Below are 23,562 nucleotides of genomic sequence, written 5' to 3' on the forward strand. Positions count from 1 at the left end.
TACTCCCAAATGATGGTTGCTTATTGATGTACAAATTATTTTTATTCATAAAAACAATTGAATCTACAAATATTGCTAATACATTATACGCAAATAAAAGTACAAACAATAAAGGAGTCCAATAATACGAGTATTTTTTTATAAATAACAAAAAAAACATGCATTACCTTAAAAAAAACTCATAAATATTATTTATGAAATTGTTAATTCGAAGGCTTAAACGCTTAAGTATTTACACATTACTTACTGAACACGTATTTAAATTAAAATGAGCAAATAAGAATCACTATACCTTGAATATTTTTAAATATCTAGAATATTATGTTATTTTAAAAATCAATGTTTTTAAAGAGGTTTTCAAGCACTTAAAAACAAAAAAAAAACAAACGAGAAAACGGGGGAAAAAGCTTTGGAAGTGATTTACATAGATATGTACCACAGTGAAGTAATTGGTTCAAGTGATTATAAAATAATAATAATAATAAAAAAACTAGAGATATAAAAAATAAACTATCTAAATTCAAACACATGACTCGATATCATAGTTTTAAAAACAAAGAATAAACAAAAAAAATACTTACTAAAATTTATGACGAAGTACATACATACTTGGTAAGATTATGTACATTTTATTACATAATTTAAAAATAACATACAAATTTTAATGTATGGACTTCTTACAATTATTCAAATTAAATATGTTTATCTACCTACACATAAAACTTAAAATTATAATGAAAAGTACATCTTCATCATCTAAATACGATAATTGTACAATTCAAGTAATCAACTATTTTTTATTATCATACGTAGATAATGAAGACGGAAAATAAATTAGCAACTAGATATTTTTCTTGTGTTTCTAAGTAATATATTATTATGTGATGTCCGTGAACACATGTTGCTTTACAAGAATCCATTTCATATAGAGATTCCTTTGGAGATGAAAATTTTGCTATACCTTTTAAATATTTCATTTATAATAATTGACAGGCAGAATCAATCTAATATTTCATTCAATGATTTTATTTTTATATTTTAAAACATACATATACAAACTAAATTAAAAATGATTACTTTTTTAAATCTAGAAAGCGTTCTTTTCCATATACGGAAGAACCAGAAATATATTTTCAATATACCTGTACAACGGTCATTTTTTAGAACTCGTACAATATGAATATACCATGAATGTAAGAAATACTATATTATTCTATAAATTTATAAGGCATTGATTAGTATCAATGGTTTAACTGGGTATTATTTTATATTAAGTTACATATTGTATTATGATTTTAAAAAAATAATACTATTTATAAACACTCATCCAACATATTTATACAACATTCATAAGAACAACAAATGACACAATTGATTATATACTTAAACCTAACAACATTATGTATGTAATCCAGACTAAGAAATCCATCAACTTACAATCAGAAATAAGTATTATATTTTAAATTCCATCATGTATTCGCAATAATTATTGTATTTGTATTTAACACCAAAGCCGAAAATCATTGAGTGCGTTAAAAACCAGCTGCCAACAGATTTAAGAATCTTAAAAAAATAAGTGAAATTGGAAATTTTTGGTGCATAATTGGACAATAATTGAGAAGTTAAGACTTTCCATGCTTGCTTTTGGCCCGGTGCTGATAACCTATTTTGGATATTAAATGATCAGCAAATTACCGCTAACTATCACTTTATCTAACCAACATCAGTAGCTCGGCTGTCCAAATTTAAAACACAGTTAGGGACATTTTTTTTGTAGTAGGTTTTTTTGCATTTATGGACTAAGTAGTACTTAGTCCAAAAATGCAAAAAAAACCTACTACAAAAAAATGTCCCTTACTGTGTTTTAAATTTGGACAGCCGAGCTGTACAAGCTGTCTAATATCAATACTAAGGAAAGTTTAATACAAATTATATAAACAAATTATGCACACACGGAGATAAAAGATTTTGGAAGTGAACATAGCACACTAAAATCATTTTTAAACAACTCACCTAACTACCAAAAAAGAACTAATAAATCACTATAAAGTAAGAAAATTTATATAAGTAAAATATTCATATATGTATGACATTAAGGTATGTACAATATTTAAGTAAAGCAGCTCAACAATGACTTATAACTATATTCTTCTAATACACTCAATGTTTGGGTTCTAAAAAAAGGGTAATGAAAGATGAATTTTGAGTGATTGTTATATATATGTACTATTATCTTGGGACAATCGTTTTACATTCTGAGAGCATTTTCAACTCAAGTATTCATTAGAAAATCAAACGATTATCATGAAAATAAATAAGAATCACTCAAAGCCTGTCTCCAATTATTCTTAATCGAGTTTCAAATTACAGAGTGAGTATCATCTCGACGAATACCCCGTAGTATTATCACGATTGACATAAGGCAGTTTTTAATATCCCGAACACTTAGTCCTTTATAATATGCAGAAGTTTGACAGCGGTATTGTGTCACCTAGATTTGGGTTGAGTAACTCCATCGGACAGATGAACTGCAGGCTATTTGATGCGGTTCAGCACGAGGTCGCTGACGATGATGAGCCCCTTCTGGTAGGGGGACTCGGTGAGCTCGGAGGCCAGCCTGACGGCCTCCTGGCAGTGCTTGCGGGCGAGGAGTCGGGTCTGCTCCAGCCCCTGCGACTTGTGGACCAGCTCGAAGGCCTTCTCGACATCTCCCGGCTCTTGGAAACGCCGCATGATCATCGGATTCAATTCGGGGTACTAAAGAAAAAATAATAAAAAAATACAACAATTAAAATACCGTAGCACATTAATCACATATCATAGATAAAAAAGAAGCGTGTGTAAAATTGATTAATTTTGGGTGCTGGAGGGATTTGAATTTGAATTTGATTTGAATTGATTTGAATTCAGTTATTTATCATAAGACATCGAGTCTCATATAATTTTTCTATTATGTAAAGTGTAAGTCCGCCTCCGTGGTATAATGGATAGCGTGTTTAGCTACCGTGGTAGAGGACCTGGATTCAATTTCCAGGGGGGGGTTATAATAAATATTACTGATTTTACACTCTAATATTTATTTAATATTGCCCAGGACTGGTCTCGGAAATGATCACCTTACCTTCATGTAAGTAATGATGAAGGAAAAACCGTGCCAAAATGATGCAGTGCCCTATGCACCATTGGGTGCAGATAAGGATTAGAAAAATAAATAAAAATGCGATAATTTCTGGTAACTTGTCCCTGGTGGGTTTTTCTCGATAATATACAAATTATGTATATGCATAAAATTAAACAGTTATGTATATTAATCTACAAGAGAAAATTAACTGAATTATCATATTCAGCATCATTAATCAGGAAATCAAAATATTATATATAAAATAATAATTAATGACTATTGCCTATGTGATGATAACTTGGGGGGCCTTTAAAAGTGAATATGGTTAGAAAACAAATTACCTTTTTGCACATTTTTTAAAAATGAAATATGTTACTTATGGGAAAACAGCAAAATATTGAAGTAATAATGAATAATTCATTAATATTCAATAAAAAAAACTACAAATTCAAGCGACAGTATCAATGTCAACGACGTATCAATGAGCAAATGGCAAGCGATGATAATATCATGGCCGGTAACAATGTATAAAAAAAGTTTTGATTGATTAATTATGTACCAACGAATGTATGAATTTGTCACACTGTTTGATTTGATGGTCAAATTATTATAACCAGTAGATTTTTGTAGGACAGGTTTTTTTTTTAAAGCATTAGATGTGTTCTTTATTTTTAATATTTGGATAGTTAGAGTGCAAGCTGTATTCTTTTAAAGTTGATATTTAAAAAATTAAAATACTGTGTTTAATTTTAACATAGGTCATGACATAAATAATATTTAATTAAATAAATAAAAAATAAAACCCTTATCCGCACCCCAATGGTGCATAGGGCACTGCGTCATATAAACGCAGTGTTATCTTGATCATTTACATATGAAGGAAAGGCGATCAGCCCTCCGCTTCAGGTACCAGTCCAGGGTAGTATTGAATAAATATTACAGTGAAAAAATCACTTATATTTATTTTACCCCCCTTGGGAATCGAACCCGGGACCTCCAGAACGGTAGCCGAGCGTGCTGACCATTACACTACGGAGGCGGACAATATTTAATTAGACAATATTTTAGTAATGAGAAATCTCTCTAACAGAGCAAACTGCTCATGTTTAGGAAGGGAGTACTCATTACAGATTTTACATAATTTTTTAACAGAAATTATAATTACACAGGTATATTATGATTGTAATTAATAATCAGTAACGGTAAAAAGAAATCTTATTTGTATTAACCACTCTATCTGTACAAATGTACATGATATGTCTGCCATATTATCGGCCAAACACAACAAGCCGTACGTTTAGATATTTAAAAAAAAAAACACAGAAACGTGTGTGATATTTCAGATTGTTCCAACTCACCATACGAATACGTCATACGGGAATTTAGTATTTCGAGGTCAATATCGCTGCTACCCTATTTGCAAAATGTGTCACAAAAAATTATCTGGCGACATCTTATGCTGAGAACCTCTAACTTGCGAAAGATATAAAAAGTGTCATAAATGGGTCTTCTGTTTCAAAAATTGCCTGGTTCATTGTAAATGAGTAATTTAAAAATATATATATTTTTGAATAATAACCCAAAGGTTTATCAAAACCTTTCATAAGACAAATACTTCTCTTAAATATTATGTGTCAAATATTTCACACTTTCATGCAGTTATTATTGGATCATATTATTCCATTTAAAAGAAAATAACATTCAAATTTAAAATTTGTATACCTTTTCACAAGCAAACAACACTGGCGCTGTTGCAAGGCCTAGTTTAAGGTCGGCCGCTGTCGGTTTCCCCATGGCGGCTGAGGAGGACACAAAGTCCAGGAGGTCGTCCACCAGCTGGAAGGCCAGGCCGAGGGTGCGGCCGTACTGGAAGGCCAGCTCCGATAACTGCTCATCGGCTCCCGATAATAATGCGACCTGAAGAGTGAGAAAAAAATCATCTAATTGTGAAAATAAATCATTAGAACAATATTGGTAAAGTCAGGCATCCTTGATCGCTTTTCAATTAATGTTTTACTTAGTAAGTACCACAATTTCTTAAAATCTCCTGTGACACGTGTTTCGATGCATTCCGCATCATTTTCCAACAGTGTTTGATTTTACCACAAAGTGGCTGCCGAATCAATTAATGAAATCCTTGATCGTGACTACTGCAATAAGTTATACAAAAAGAGTTTAGTTTTCTTCTTTTTCATCTGTGCATATTGACAGAGACAGTTTTATTTTTCTACGCTCTAATTATTACAAATAATTAAGATGGATCTTGGCGTGGAATGCTCTTCTACCAATGGTTAGAAATAGTGAGAGTGAGATGACGTTTAGAAAAAGACTAAAAACACATTTGTTTGCTAAATCATTTCCACCATAATATTTTCCCCAATTCATTCACAGTGAAGCGCCCTTGTGGTATTTTTTTACAAAAATGGAGCTATATAAGTTATCCAAATTTATTATTATAATTATTATCATTTATAATAATTTAAAAAAAAAACTATTAAATTTCCAAAACGAAGAACATATTTTACATTTAGTAATATACAATATTTTGATGGTCTCCTGAAAACTTCATAACGGATACTTGTAGATTTCAGTGATGTAACTACAAAGGTTTAAAATTGTTTGGTCCGCCTAAGGAGTGTGATAGTTAGCGCGTTTAGCTACCATGCTGGAGGTCCTGAGTTAAATTCCTATAGGGTCAAACAAATAATTAGTTATTTTTTCCTTAATATTTATTTGATATTCTGGACTGATCTGAAGTGCAAGATTGATCACCTTGTCATGTTGCCTTGTAAATATCCAGACTTCTATATTCTTCTGCATCTATATTTAGACATATAGCTTCGAAGTAACAAACCCAGAATTATTTTTTTGACATCTCATCAAAGATGAAGAAGAGTATGGAAGTCTGGGCATTTGCAATTGGAAATAATCCAGATTTTGTGAACAAGTATTCGGACACACTCAAAATGTTGTAAACCCAGAATTATTGAAGTAAAATTTGGAAACACTCAAAATAATGTGAATAAATGACTAGTCTAAATAAAAGATTGATGAAAATTTCATATTATGTTTTTAGGCTTTTCCTACACTAATAAAAAAACTCACTTAACTAAAGATGGTTCTAAAAAGTGGCATGTAAAAGAATGTATCAATTGAAGCTTTAATATAACATCGGAAATTTGAGTAGTGTGGTTGTCAATCATGGGTAGAATGATGAATGTTACACGTGTATAAGATGATCACTTAAAACCAGCCTTTGATAGGTCATATGCCCTGTAATTACGCAGACTCCCATATGCTTCATCCATATTCTTGTCAAAATAATTTTATATTTCTTATATACTTACAGATTTGAGGGAGTTAGCGATGAGTGATGCTGTCTTGCGATATGTCTTGGTGAGGTAGTGAGCGAACCTTTCGTTCTCTGTTTCCTTACTGCCGAGCTGCATAAACTCTCCTTGGACCAGATCTGTCAAAATCTGAAACCAGATACCAAACAGGGTGAGAAAATGTTCACACCGAATGCAATCAAATGGATAAACTATTTAATTACCTTATAAGATAACAGTACATATCATGGGTATACTGGCAAAAAACGTTAACTCTAAAATTCCCGTTTTAATAATCCCTGTTATTTAAAGCTTTTAGCCTGAATTAAATACCCGCTATCGAACTCAAAGTTGAATTTACTTTTTCAACCACATTTATGTGACATTTCAAACTACTTAGTATATTTTGCCAGTTTATAGAACGTTGAAAACTTTATAATATGCATCATTAAGTCAAAACTGCATTTTTCGAGTTAAAGTTTTTTGCCAGTACTCCCAGGATTTAAAATTCAAAAATTCAAAAATTAAAAGCAATCAAGAGTAATTACATCTGAGTAAAATTAGTTAAATTACTAAAAATTTATCATTTAAAGGTATTGTGTAATGAACATAATAAACAATCAAGTTAACATCGCTCCGATCTGAAGCAAGTGCCCTCAGCACCATCGGGTACGGAAAAGGGTCAAAAATACAAGCTCGCAAACTGTAGGACGCTGAAGGTAATGAAATTGCAGTACAACAGGCGCAAAATAAAATTAACGATTTTGCAAGATTTTTACTGATACCTCGACATAATTTATTGGAAATGATCTCGTTGTTGTTGGCTTATCGCGAAAAATAACTTTATTTTACGAAAATAAATTAGACGAAAAGTGTGTGTGATAATATAATCATTTATTTAATAACACCTTGAAGCACGGGATTTATGTAAATAATGACCAAATTAATACTGCATCGATCCGATATAATATCCTATTAAACACTGCATGGGGCTAAGAGTCTAAAGAATATTATTTAACCACTATTCGCATCCAATCACATGCATATCGTAGTCGTACAGGAGAAAGTGACCAACTACCAATACATAAAATGTTCAGGAGGGCCATTTAAATCACTTTAGTTTGGCAAGAAAATAAACATCGATGCAGTTAGTAATTTTTACCAAGTCAATATATTATACTTCCAAGTTTAAAATTATTTGGGATTTTTTCAGGGCAATATGAAGCTAGTAAGATATCAAATAGTAAATGATCACGTTTTTGTTAAACAATGCACTTGGTCACTTTCTCTTGTATGACTACGATATGTGTAATATTTATTTTATTTATGGACCAATACTTCAAATTCAACACAACAAAAATAATGTTGTCAAAAAAAGCCACAGTTTTCAACGTTATAATGAGGGAGCTATACTTAAAAAAAATAAAAATACTGTATTAATTCTACCTTTCTTACAACGGGAACATACAAAGTATTGGCAATCGACACAGTGATAATTAAGTAATGAATGTCTACCTTCAATGAAATTAAGCGGCATATGCTATTAATCTAAAAATAAAATAATAGCATTCCATCACACTTATGTTATTCAATTATGCGTCCCTGGCTGATAATAATAAATGATTAACGATTGTGTCCTCACCCTTATAAGTATGTGCGATTAGGACTAATGACACTCCTTAATAGTTAAAAGTGAAAATTCTTAAATCACGCGCGAGCACTAATTATTGAGTGCATTCTACTAAACTGATTAAGGATTTATCATATTGAAAACCAAAAAAAAAACTGTTCTTGCACGTTTTTTTCCTCCCATTTTTTAGTGAAAATATCACGTTTGAAACGATCTAAATTGATCAGTAATCGAAGAAAGATAATAAAAATTAACTCAACAAAAGCCAATTTTCAAATCGACGTCTTTTATTATGTTTTTGTTACTAAGGCAAACTTCCACTACGAACATTGAATATAATATTTTATCCATATGGATGGATAAAATAAATCGTATTTCCAGTAAAATTGATTTTCAAAAGTGCTTTTATATTTATCGAAATTTTGTTTTATTTATAATAAAGCAAATAAAAACAGATTTTGAGAGGAGTGATTGGATTGTGCAAAAATGTCATAAAAAGTAATTAAAAGGAAACAAGATTGTCAAAATACCTATATTTAATTTATAATTTTTTTGTTACTTATATAATGATAAAACTATATTGAAGAATCAACACTTATTACAATATTTGATTTTTTTAATGACAGAATTTCGTAAATGTTCTTATAATAGCCGATATCATAAAATACAAAATACCCTTTCCCCCCTAAATGCATAATAAATAAATCGTTCCAGACAAAAAAAAAAATCAATTTTAGAATCCAACTAACCTGACTGAGAATTAGTGTGACGTCATCGTTGCGTAGTCGAGCGATCATCATTGAAGCCACAGCCAAGATGTAATCTCCGGTCATAGTCACCTGGTAACAAAAAAAAAGATTTATTAAACCATCAAATAAATATATAAATATTTATATATAAATATTTATATATATATATATATATATATATATATATATATATATATATATATATATATATATATATATATATATATATATATATATATATATATATATATATATATATATATATATATATATATATATATATATATATATATATATATATATATATATATATATATATATATATATATATATATATATATATATATATATATATATATATATGTGTATAATCAATGAGCTTTTCATCAAGTTTGATTACTTATTAAATATAAAGTATATTTGTATGCAGCAGTCGGACAACTTGGCGGAATTCTTGATTCGGAAGTGATAACCAACGAAAAGTCGTAACAAAAAAATATTCTGGGATAATCTCGTTTGGCACCATTTTTAAATATTTTTTTCTTCTAAAATTAGACATGTTAAAATGGCTCTTGGCGTCTTTCAATAAAATTGTCATTAAAAATAAAAAAATAAAAAATAAAAAACATCACTTTTGCGCCACTAATGCTCGTCAATACGCAACTGTCATTTTTATTCATAATCGCCAGACTCCTTAAGGGACAAAGATATTTTAAAAATATTAAAATTGCTAATTTTTAGGTAATCCTTAGTTTGATCAGCAATAATAACAATACAAAACCGTCTGTAATTTTCGTTTAAAAAATATAAAATAAATTTTAATTATATTTTTAATACACTAAGAATATTATGCAAAACGATTTTATATTTATATTTTATATGCAAAAATCGTGATGATTTTATTAATGTGTTTGCGAAACCGGCTTAAGTAATGTACGACTTTATCGAGAGAGAGAGTTTCACAAGAATGTAAACAAAACATGAAGTAGGGATGAGTAGAGAAATTATTTAACCTTTGCATTTCTTATCCGTAGGGTCAGAAAACCAGTTAAAAAATATCACAAGTGCCCATTAAGGATGTTGTGATACGAAACGCGAGGAATGATCGAATATGAAACTCTTATACTGAAACTCAAAAGTTATGTTTGCACGAAAGCAAAAAGCGTTTAAAGATAATTTTAATTTTGACGTACAAAGAAGGAATACAAAAAAACATGAGGAGCAATTTTTATTTATCAGCTTAATAATTATTTCTCATATTTTTGGTCATTTAAAGTATTTTTTCCTTTTATTTTTATTTTTTCTTTCCATTAATGCCATGTTACTACTACTACTACTACTACCATCACGCCGTTTCCCCGCAGGGGTAGGCAGAGAGGATGGAACGCCACACTCTGTCCTGACATACACTCCTCGCCTCCTTCACATCCATACATCTAGTCATACATGCCCTCCGATTACGCAGACTTTTGACACCGCCAGATTTTAGGTTCTGATTGAATTGATCGTGCCAAGTCTTTTTCGGTCGTCCACGTTCTGTTTTCCCTCTCACATTCACATGTTAATTCTTTATTAAAAAAAAGAAGTTTGAACAAAAAATGAGTTAAAATATAGTATTTTTTCCGATTATTAAAGATAATATTCTGTTAAAGTGCATGGCTTATCGATGCGAATGGTAAATAGGTAAATACATTAAATTGATGCAGTGCTATGCTGAGCGTAAATTACGTCAATGCAAGGCGTCTAATCGTCACTTAGATGCACTCAATGCGGAGAATAAATTAAGTTAACTAAACGTAAAGTCTCATGCGTAGTGTTCTGTGATAACTGGATTGACTATAAAGCATAGAAAGTGTAGAATTATGATATATTTTAATACGCTGAACCCCTTTTAAATACGATTTCTAAAAACACGTTGCAAAAAAAAATACATAATTTAAGAATGCGTAACAGTAATTTGGAATTTCCTACAGCCCTCGCATGTACTTACCACCCAGTACTATGCGCAGAGTAGTATGCGGAAGAGAGCAGGATGAATATTTTTTTGTTACCTTAAATTTTTGTATTTTGTAATAAAATAAAGATACAATAATTCATGATGAACCTAATTTTTTGATACCCTGAATTAACTTATACTTATACAAGGAAACGCATCCATCGTATAAACATTTGATTAAAATTTAAACATATATTTTCACATTGTATCTTATGTATCTACCGCGTAAATGAGGAGTTCAGTGTGTATGATTAATTTAAATGTTTTTTTTTTAAATATTTTAATATTTTTACTACAGTTAAAAGTGGGAAGTCATTTTAAAAAGTAGGTTTCTTCGTTAAAAATCGTTACAAAGTAATTACTACAGCTGGTAACTCTCAAATAAGTTAGGAAATTGAAATATGAGATTTTGAGAGTTTGATAAGAGTTTGATAAAATCATAAAAATTAATGACCATTTCAACACGTTATATTCTTAGTGGCTAAATCTAAAACACGGATTGCGAAGTTAACTAGTTATAGTAATTACTCAACGATATGAAAGTATTGTCTCCGAGAACACGATATAATCACACTGTACGCATTGATAAATTTTTAACAACGCTTTCGCATGATTTATCCAACGTTTGCCAGCAAATGAATTAGTAACCTATATTATTTTTTTGGTGATTATAATCCAGGATTCGGACCTCACATACCCTCGAAAATAGCCCATACATATCCCATAAATAAAAAAGTTTCTGCTTGACAAGAAAGCTTCTTCATCTCAGCAATAGATGTAGAAAAGAAGTAAAGTAGTAGTAAAAATTCTTCTTCTCTAGTAAAAATATAGAACATCCAAGTATTTGAGTAGTGTGGTTGTCAATCATGGGTAGAATTGGTAATGTAACACGTGTGTAACATTCACCAATTCTAAACTGCTTCAATTCTAAAATGATCACTTAAACCAGACTATGACGATCGTAAGCCCCGTAAATGCCCAGACTTCCATATTCTTCTTTATCTATGTTGAGATGTCAAAATATAATATGAAAAATTACTCCTATTATCGGAGATAATCCAGATTTGTTTGTGAACGAGTATTTGAACACACTCCGAACGTTGTAAATTATTAAATGTGGAATTGTTTAATTGGCTTTTTTTAACGTAACTATTTTTTGTTAATGTATTATAATGTTTATTATTGTTAATGTAACTATTGTTTATTATATCTTTTTTTATATGTAAGCTGTACAACTCCTGAATAAATAAAACAAATAAAAATAAATAAATTAACCTCGTTTCGATTGGGTTTGTTCAGATTTTAAATTACCCGGATCGCCTTCGAGGCGGTGAAAAATCGTCGTGAAATGTAAAATGTAATGATAATGATTAGAGAACGCCTATGCCGGGTTCGCTTTCGATAAAGCACCGCCGGCTTGCACAACGGACGGAATTGCACATTTACATATACATCAATAAAATTGGGAGATTTCGAAAATTCCACGCGCGACGGAATCACCGAAGGCCGAATTCTTCACGGATGCGAGTTACATACGTATTATATTATTATCTTGGCTACAGGTGACGGGTTACTGGCTACTAACTGTCGCGTAAACTGCGCAGCGGCCCCGCGCAATCACGTCTGCTGCAGATTGAATCATTTTATCGATATATAAATCGGGGATCCAAAATAAATTATATTATTTTTTGACATCTCATCAAAGATGAAGAAGAATATAGAATCCTGGGCATTTACGGGGCTGACGACCGTCACAGGCTGGTTTAAGTGATCAATTTACACACGTGTAACATTCACCAATTCTGCCCATTATTGACAACCACAATTATTTTTGACATCTCATCAAAGATGAAGAAGAATATGGAAGTGTGAGCATTTACGGGGCTGACGACCGTCATAGGCTGGTTTAAGTGATCACTTTACACACGTGTAACATTCACCAATTCTACCCATTATTGACAACCACACTACTGAAATTCTTGGAAGTTCTATATATATGGACCAATTTTTAAACATTATTCTTGAATCACTAGAACTTCACTAGAGACATCTATTGGTGAGATGAAAAGAAGCTTTTTACTGAGCAGAAACTCTTTTATTAATGTGTGAGGTCCGAATCCTGGATTATAATCACACACATGAGAAACCTCACAAAATACCATTTTCATTTTTATTATTTAAGCTTATAATTTGACCACATAATTTATTTAAAACATTTTGAGTATTATCTCCAATTATAGGAGTTATTTAAAAATAACTCCTGTAATTGGAGATAATCCAGATTTTGTGAACAAGTATTTGGACATACTCAAAATGTTGTAAATAAATTATCTAGCTAGATGGTGGGATATCTAGCTAGATAATTTATTTACACGGTTGCCAAAATAGTAGGCGGTGCTTTCGAATCCCTGAATAAATTTCAGTAATTTTTTGCACTCTAAAATTTATTACAATATCTTAGACTTAACGTAATTAACGATTGCGTCAATAACACTAAGTCGGGTAAATTGGGTGCGGATATTGCAGATTGGGTGCACAGTCATCGAGAAAATGTTGGAATCATTAGTTGAAATCAATAAAAAAAAATTAAAAAATATTGTTTAAAAAAACGGTGGGTTACTTAGATTTAAACGATGTAAATTGTGCAAGTATTTTCGAGTATTAAATTTATTTTATTATTAAAACGCTATTTGAATGTTTTTTTAATAACAAATATGACTGATCAAATATTTATTTAGTTAATTATGCAGGATTTTTTAACGAGCGAATCCGTATTTGTTTGCGCAAAGGGAGATCTCTCCACACAGAAGCGATTACACAAACAAAACTAACCTCAATATTCTAAGGCGTTAGCCAAACAGTTGGGATACAATGTTAAGATGAGGACCGTCGGAATAATGGTCCAGTCAATGAAGCATTTCGAGAATACCTCTTCCGTTTTAAAATAAAACAAAATTCTTTTTGTGAATGTGATGAGACGTTATCGCAAGATATCCCTCATTTAGTATGGATATGTCCAATTAAAAAAAGAATGATTTAAACTGGAAGCAGAATGCGCGAAAGAAGGTATGCAGTTGACAAAAATTTATGAGGCAATAGGGCATAAAAATCTATCAGATATAGTGGTGTCTTATTTAGAAAATATGACAAGACGAATAAGACAAACGAATGAACTCTTGATTGATATAAGATATTGAATCCATTGTATTGCATATATTAACCTTATTCATTTATTATTTACTATACACATTCACTTTCATTTTTAAGATATATTAACTGAATATGCTCTTAATCCTTGTACGTAATTATTGCCTATTGGCAAGGAGAATTTTTTAGTTTCAGATATTCAAATGGTATTTGAAAATGATGCGGAATGCATCGAAACACGTGTCACAACAGATTTTAATAACTTAGTGGTATTTACTAAGTAAAACTTAAATTAAAAATGGATAAATTTTATCATAAAGTTACTGCCGATTCAATTAATGAAAGGCAAATTTTCTTGGGCAAATAATGAACTTAAAAAGAAAATTTAAAAAAAAGCATCACCCGACCCCCAAAGTAAGTACCAGATAATATGAATACGAGGTGCGAGCATACATCGCTCACTCCTTTCAACAAAGTCATATATCAAAAATCGTCAATTTTCAGTTATGCATGATTTCGGAATGCCCAGAAAATGTACTATATCCCAGAAAAAGCGGTATATTTTTAACTGAATATTTACCCGCTACAGGGTAGAAAGTGTGGTTTTTGCATTTAGAAGAAATGAATTGTTTAAGTATTTTTTTTTTAAATATACTAAATATTTTTCAAATGGAGCAAAAACATTCAGGTTTTACCTTAAAAGATCTGTTACACAGTCAAAAATTGAATAAGTGGCGTGATATTTATTTTTAATACATTTCATTATATTCTTAAACTTTAAAAACGATCTCCTGAAAAATCAAGTTTTTTGATATATGACGTTGTTGAAAGGAGTGAGCGATATGGAGTGCGTGAGTGTGCGAAAGAGAAAAGGGGGGGGTGAACGTGTCTGTGTGAAAATTGTAAAAATGTCCATGTGTCCGAAATTTGCGGCACAGAGTTTCGAGAACGACGAGTGGAAACGAAATGGCGGCGGGCGGAGAAAGAAAGTTGGTTGAATTTCATCCGTCTGGTTTGCTTTCTCGCTTGGTCACTGACGCAATCATTCCGTGATGGTCGCTGTACTCCGTTCGGTGTGCAAGTGCGGGAAAAATATTAATAAATTTAAAAAATAAAAACCTTTAAGCAATATGCATGAAAAACACATTAATTATAAACTTCTAATAATACAATAAATAATATATTAATAATTTAAGATATTTATTTTACTTTTTTCTCATTTATATACAAGTTATCATGTAATCATGTATGAAGATCCGGTAAAGTGTAATTTACTATAAATAAAACACTGTATTAATACAAACTAAATTTCCTTAGGATTATTCGAGTACTTAAACATAAAATAAACATATTATTTTTTGACATCTCATCAAAGATGAAGAAGAATATGGAAGCCTGGACATTTACGGGGCTGACGACCGTCATCGGCTGGTTTAAGTGATCACTTTACACACGTGTAACATTCACCAATTCTACCCATTATTGACAACCACACTACTCAAATTCTCGGAAGTTCTATATATATATATATATGAACCAATTTAGAAACCTTGTTCTTGAATCACTAGAACTTCACTAGAGACATCTATTGGTGAAATGTAAAGAAGCTTTTTATCAAGCAGAAACTCTTATATTAGTATGTGAGGTCCGAATCCTGGATTATAATCACACACATTATTTGGACACACTCAAAATGTTGTAAATAAAAAAAACATGTTCCTTTTTAGTATTTTCTGCTAATACTAAATATAATCATGTTTAAAACATGTAGCTGTAAGAATACGGAATTGAAGAATTGACTTCAAAGATTCATCAAATAACAGATCCAAATCCCGGCATGATGAAAATTTCTGGATGTTTAGAGTGATGCAGAATATAGTATTAGTAAGAATGAGGTCAGAGTCTTTATAGTAAACATAAAAACAATATGTTTAAAGTTGTCATAAATGTTATAATTTTTTTAATACTATTGGATGATGTTTTAATAGCAATTTTTGTGAATAATCTCCCCAAGGGTGTTGGGTGTTGTACAAAGAACTTGAATATGATTCTAATTCTAGTTCTCGATAATTAAATAGACTACTAGTGTTTTAATTATACGAGTAGTAATAATTAGATAAAAAGCAGGAGTGCTTCGAGTTGTGAGTACGAATGTGTTGCTCTAACTCTTATCTCTAGATACTAACTAACTAACTAACTAACTAACCATCACGCCGCTTCCCCGCAGGGGTAGGCAGAGAGAATCGAACGCCACACCACTCTGTCTTTGCAAACATTCTTTGCCTCTTCTACATTCATGCATCTCCTCATACATACCCGAGGATTATTACGACTCCTGACCCGGCCGCTTTCAAGTATTTGACATACCTGATTGTGCCAAGTTTTCCTCGGTCGTCCTTTGCTTCTTTTCCAACTACATTCGCTCCATAAATTTGTTTAACCGTTCTTTCTTCACTCATACGCTCCACATGTCCAAACCATCTCAACACACCTTTCTTAATCTTATCGATAATGCTTATCTCAGCCTTACATTTTTTCCTTATTTCATCATTCGAACATCTATCAAACATCGTTTTGCCACACATTCGTCTGAGGGATCGCATTTCGACTGCATTCAGTCTGCTTTCATCCTTCTTTTGCCAACTCCATGCTTCGCTTCCATACATAAGGGTTGGAACCAGAACTCCATTGTGTACTGCCAGTTTAGCTTCCGCTGATAGATTTTTATTTGCTAAAACTGATTTTAGTGCACCATTCACTCTGTTCCCAGCATTCACTCTCCTTTCTATGTCTTTATCAATCTTTCCATCCCTAGAAAACATACTACCCAGCATAAACATAAACATACTACTCTCTCTCTAGATACTATAACTCCATAAACAAAGTTCAGAGTGAAATGTGAATATTTCACATGTCATCGGTTACAGTGGTTGGGTGTTGTACAAAGAACTTGAATATGATTCTAATTCTAGTTCTCGATGATCAAATAGACTACTAGTGTTTTAATTATACGAGTAGTAATAATTCGATAAAAAGCAGGAGTGCCTCGAGTTGTGAGTACGAATGTGTTGCTCTAACTCTTATCTCTAGATACTATAACTCCATAAACAAAGTTCAGAGTGAAATGTGAATATTTCACATGTCATCGGTTACAGTGGTTGAGAAAATTTGAAAAGTTGAGTTTTCAATTTGGACCGAAATTCAATGGGAGTTCCGATAGCTCTAAGATTCGATGATAGGTCATTCCATACTAAATCTGCGACCACAAAGGCATTGTCACCGAGGTTTGTGTTTTGACATCGCTTAGGTTCCAGCTGTCTACCAATTGTCGACCTTTTTCATACAACGTTTATTGTTAATACGTAAGATTTGTGTTTTTTTTTAAACTATCATAAAGTTAATTGACAATTTAAAAAAAAACTCTAAATAAAGAAAAATAAATGTATGGGTAAAATCGTCAAGCACCAATAGAACGGACAGAGTAGCGAATACAATGTTAATGCAAAACGCGTAAACAAAAACGAAAGTGGCTTGGACATGTGAAAATAATTGATTTGTTAATACGAATAATGATTTGATAGCCGAGTAAATAACTGTGCTAACATTACGCACCCTAGGAAAATAATGTTTAAAGGAATTTACAGTTTATAGGTGCTAGGTACCTGTCCACCCACACACGTGCGTGTGTACACTGTACACTGTACACACACATTAGCCGTGTGGGTGCATGCTTGGACATTAGTTCGGTGGCCTTGGTCATCTTTGTGAATGTCGTCGGATTAAGTAGATCTTTCTGAATATTCCACATGGGAGTTCGGACCGAAATGTGTGAACGAATTTCGTATCAGGGACATAGAAGCGTGTAACACTCATAAAGCTGTCATAACACCTGCACATGTGCGGGTAGTTATTATAATTATGTAATCGATACATCTAAGAGACATAAGCTCAAAATAAAACTGGTTAAAAACCTCATGGAAGCTTTGTAGTTGTATATTTTTATGATGCAAAAAGGTTTCTACATTCGTATCTTATGAATGAGGTTTGTGTGAATATGAATATGGAAAACAAAGAATTCTAAGAAGTCTGATAATTTATGTAAACTATTTTTCAAACGCCAAACTAACAAATATCTTTGAAGCGAGTATTTTGACCCTAGGTGTTCCAAAAATGTTAACGACGCCAGCTTTTGATACAACATTTAGAAATTTTACAATTATATCAACATACGTACATGTATCAATTTTACTTTTGAAACTTTTCATAATCAATCATAGAAAATAACTCCTGTTAATATATTTCAACGACTATCTTAAATAATAAGTGACTTTAAAAAAACATATATTAATGTACCTATTTGATAAGTACAATTTTTCAATAATTATTTTGAACTGACAAGTCAACGAATCCATAAAACAATCAGTGTGTAACTCATAATGAAAACTAAAAATCTAACAAAGATAATAAACATAGCTTATCGTAACATGTTTTACTAGTACTCGTATAGCACACCCGTTCTAAAAAGTCAAATACAAACAAAGAAATAAAAGTAAAAAATACATTCTTTTAAGCAAGGTAAATCTTAGAATTTGTTTTATGAACAAGTATTAAATTTGATATGAACATATCAACATAACCTGATAATTTTGATGCGTTATCTTCTTTCCTCTATAAATAAGACCTTTTGACTACGAGCACAAACCGATATTCACTATCTATAATAACCTAAATATTAATTAAAAATACACTTTAATTCTTAACAAACTTTTAGGCCGTACCTTCGAAGTTCATTTGATTCGTGAATAGTGCGGAAATGCGGTCAGTTCCGTACACTGTGAGAAAGTGGTTTTGGATCGTGGGAGAAATGAGAGCATTAGAAGAATGCAAGGCCGAGGGCAACGGAAGGAACGGATCAAAATTAATAAATCGCCCTCTGAAAATATAAACTTAGCCAAACAAACGCTCAAGTAATTATTAGGTTAGTGTCCGTGTATTAAATTGAACGATATCACCATAATTATGGATCAACAAGACTTTAGAAAGAACTATCAAAAAAACAATATTTAGAAAGATAATGATAATAAAAAATACTCTATCTTGCATATTTTAAGTGTCATCTCTTTTTATATAAAAATTTCAGCTAAAAAGCACGCTTCTTCAGCAAACTTACTATCAACGATCCCAAAAGGATATCGTCCTCTATTTTTTTTGTTGAAATACAGTCGAACCAGGATAAAATAAAGCTCCAGAGACTGAAACGTTTTTCTCTCATAAAAAGGTTTCTCTTGTATCCATGCCTAAAAAAAAATAATGCCGTAAATAGACTTTAAGCTAGTTTTCTTCTTAAAAAAGTTTCACCTATATCCAAGTCTCTTATATCCAGTTTCGACTCTACTAATAACTTTACCTACCTAATTGTGTACAAGACACGAAAAGGCATTGATGCACTATTTGTTATTTTAAATTAATATAATAATAATAAAACCCTTATCCGCACCCCAATGGTGCATAGGGCACTGCGTCATATAAACGCAGCGTTATATTGATCGTTTTACACATGAAGGAAAGGTGACCAGCCCTTCGCTTCAGGTACCAGTCCAGGGTAATATTGAATAAATATTCGGGTGAAAAAATCACTTATATTTATTTTACCCCCCTTGGGAATCGAACCCGGGACCTCTAGAACGGTAGCCGAGCGTGCTGACCATTACACTACGGAGGCGGACATAACTATTTTAAATAGGTGTATCATATCAATTAAATAGTATTATTTAGTAAATAAGTAAAAAACATTTCATATCATCGATTTATTTTTCTTACAAAAAACTTAGATGCTACGGGTATTCAAATGCGTAGAAAGAAATTGATTATTGCGGACATAACGTGCCTCAAGTAAAGAGAAACTAAGAGCGCCTTTAGTTACTAAACGTTAATTTAGTGTACGATATTAGTTTAATGGGGAAATCAGTGTTGCGTCATCAGAAAGAGAAGTAAACAATTTGACTGTGACCTTATTTCGAACTAAAGGTCCAGCGCATCTTCAAGTGTGTGCGAAACTACCTTTTCGGGGCACTGCGGAGGCCGGTCAGTATAAAATACCGGTCGGGATAAAAATCGAATCGATAAAAGTTACCATTAAATGGAGACATGTACCGGTTGCCATTAATCGGGCACCGGTTGATATTGGGAAAAGTATTCACAGGTCGGTCATGGAACACGAAAAGAAGATTCTACATTAAATACCACATAAATCAGGTCAGAATTGAAGACCCGGTACATACAACAAGTGAAAAGCAATAATTACCTTTGGTGTATAATATTTATCATATAAATGACCGTGACCCGGGAAGAATTCGAATCGTTGACAGCAGCAACAAAAAATACATTTTACGACAAATCGTAAAAAAAGTATTATACCTACACGATGTGCCTTCGATTAAACATATTTTACAAAAAAGTGAAAGATATTTTTTTTATTAAAAATATAATACATTTATAAGGGTTTTAATAATTCTGCTGAAACCAAGGTCTACCCAAAAAAAACTCTGATCATTTCAATTATAATTTCGAGCAAAAGGGATGTACTCTGAACGTGATGAAAACATGATTAAAATTTTTTTTTAACGATTTTGTTTTGTAAAATATTACTGAGATGTTGACACACTTATTACGGCAATAATGATGTAAAATTACATTAACATTATGACGTTTTATTTCAAGGTTTACAAAATATTATTCAGGACGGAAAAATCATCGACGTGGATTCAACATTTTGGTAATTCATATAATAATAGTTGCCGTCTTTAAAATGCGCGGTTGGAAATACTATTTATCAAGGTACATAGACGTGGCCAATGATTCTACTGGAGATTAACATCAAATTATAACAGCAAAAAAGGCGTTCCGAGAAAAAAGTTCCGAAATTAACGAGATATCTGCATCCGTTTCAAAGGCAGATAACGTCTCAGAAATTTGAGTGATGTTACGAGCATAAATGAAATTGATAAATCATACTAAAGTTCACAAGGAAGAGAAAAAATATGGTAAAAATCTAAGCTTTTAAATGCCATGGCTTACAACCTGCCACTGGCAAGTTTAAGTGGTCATTTTGTGTGCGATATGTATCATATACTACCCACGTTTGACCTAACATATAAGTGAATTATCGAAGGTTGTGTACACATATGGTATTCATAATACGAAGTTCATAGGTTGAGGAGTAAATTTCATTATCATAAACGTTTACATCATGTTAATAAAAAATAATTGATCAACAAAATAATAATTATTCAGAGATCCACCGGGACAGACAAAACCATAAAGCACCATGTCGTGATGTATTTATATGTGTTTGAAGATTTTCGCATTTGAAAAACACGTGTGGCAAAATTTATTCAAAATAACATACAGGAAACCAGTTACAGGACGAAACGCCTATCAAATCACGGTTAAATTATAGAAAAATATTCACGTACACCATCTTGAAATCGAGTCAGAAACGGGTATAGATTTAGACAACATGGAGTCACACACAGATTAGCATAAAAATCTATAATGTGAAAAATTTAATTAAAATGGTTATATATGGTCCTTTGCAGCTGCTAGTTTGCGTCCATTGATGAATTAGCATCTCTGATGAAGAACAAATCATAGCGAGTGGTAGAATAATTACATATAACGTAGTGTTAAAATTCGTCAAACTTTAGAAGTTCGCAAAATCGATGTATATTTTTTAGTTAAAAAAAAGGAGTAACCCGAAAAGCCTCTACTTTCAGAGGCTTGTCTGCAAGTAGGATAGTGAGAATAGGAAAGGCAAATGTGGAAAAAACAGCACAAACACTCAGACGAATTGAAAATTAGTCTTTCTTGAATTTATTTTGCAATAGGCGGGAATCGAACCCAAGACGCCAGATTCGCAGTCGACTGTCGACCAATCACGCCATGGCGCCTGTCATAACATAAGGAATACCTCTCCCACTTACAAAAAAATATACCTTTATTAGCAATTGACGAATACAGACTAAAGGAAACGAAAGATAGTTGTCCACATAGTCTGTAAGTCTCAATGTGAGGAAATTATTTTAACCAATTTGTAATATCAATCTATACATCATGTCGTGTTAAATTTGAGTGACACGGTTGATGTAAATTAATCTGTCGTGAGACTACTACTTAAATGTACAATACAGGTTTGAGCGCCTCATACAGAAAATTTAACGTGATAGATTTGTATTTGCTTGCACGAGTATAATAGAAAAAAATAAAAGAAGAAAAAGGACGTAGACGTAAATTTTTTTAAGATACCGTGAAGTTTTATGAAATACATATCAATACATATCGTCTTTTGAAATAAAAATAAACTTAATATTTTGCAAATAATTATTTTAACAGTGTAATACGGGGTTTTAGTATCTAACGAACAAGGTTCAATGCCTTTAAATATTGCTGTATAAGTTGTATACAGGGCTCGAATATTAAATTTAAATAAAACATAAAAATATTTTTATAAATGAAATTGTTTAAGTTTCTACAAGAGTTAAATAAAATTTTACCGAATAAAGTACATTCAATGTCTTAAATTATTATTTTAGCCTTAAAAACATCAATTCGAAAATACCACAATGCATGGAGAAACAAGTATAATAGCAATGTTAAAATTCATTACAAAAAAGTTATTATGTCTAAACAAATGTTTTCTAAAATGCGCTTAATTTTTTTTTAAATATATAATTATATAATATGATGCATTTTATTGCATACGAAATTTCGTTAGCTTGCACAAATATTGGTAAAGGAAAAACGAAACTAAATAAATGGTTATTATTAAATATTTTTCAAGGCTGATTTCATAACTATTATATGTCACGGAGACAAGCCAACGGTTTAATAGTCATAATTATGTTGCGTTATCGAAAGCAGATTGTTTTAACGAAAATTGCAACGCTTGCATATGTTTGCACAAGATGACTCCCAAGGTGGAATGAAAATGTTAATTCAGCATCCTGCCAATATAATATACGTATCTAAAAAAAAAATACACAAATCTAGTACTGAGATTTTGAGACCAACTATTCGCACATAGTGGCGCATAAAGCATTACAACAAATAAACGTAATATTCTTGTTTGTAAAATTAAGGATGATTAGTTCTTTCCTTCAGATGTATAAAAAAAGGTTAACTTAAAGGTATGAAATATTCATATAAACATTATTTTTTTGAAATAATAAAAAATTCACACTCATAGACATGCGAAAACTATCAAACATGGAGATAATTTGGACTAACTTTGAGAAGGTTTTATGTATTACAGGGAACTCCCTAGCACAGCGCGGGATTAAAATGGTAAATCTACTCCTTGAAAATACATAGTCAATGCCATGGATCTTGAGAGGTAGTAAGTCGTTGGGAGTTTAACTAGGAGCCCCATTCAATTGAACATGACAAAGGTGAAAAATCTTTCAAAGTTTAAGAGGTATTTTTAACTATCCTTATAGCCTTAATCGAAATTACATCGTTTATCAATAAAATACAATAAACATAAGACTATTCTATTCTATTACTAAATAATATTCTATTACTAAGAAGACTAT

General features: G+C 31.5%; 1 protein-coding gene across 1 annotated transcript in view; it reads right to left on the bottom strand.

Moving 5' to 3' along the window:
• Positions 1 to 1,023: 1,023 nt before the first annotated feature.
• Positions 1,024 to 23,562, bottom strand: part of LOC148299789 (all trans-polyprenyl-diphosphate synthase PDSS1-like) — a 77,170-nt gene continuing 54,631 nt past the window's right edge. The window contains exons 4-7 of the mRNA XM_088275680.1: positions 8,830 to 8,919; positions 6,469 to 6,600; positions 4,844 to 5,038; positions 1,024 to 2,757 (exon numbers count right to left, since the gene is read on the bottom strand). Of these exons, the coding sequence (XP_088131806.1) occupies positions 2,536 to 2,757; positions 4,844 to 5,038; positions 6,469 to 6,600; positions 8,830 to 8,919 (639 nt within the window). The 3' untranslated portion in view covers positions 1,024 to 2,535. The remainder of the gene's footprint in view (positions 2,758 to 4,843; positions 5,039 to 6,468; positions 6,601 to 8,829; positions 8,920 to 23,562) is intronic.

This window comes from Brachycentrus maculatus, unplaced genomic scaffold, assembly GCF_059751285.1.
Source record: "Brachycentrus maculatus isolate JH-2025_06_01 unplaced genomic scaffold, ASM5975128v1 h1tg000946l, whole genome shotgun sequence".
Taxonomy (NCBI): Eukaryota; Metazoa; Arthropoda; class Insecta; order Trichoptera; family Brachycentridae; genus Brachycentrus; species Brachycentrus maculatus.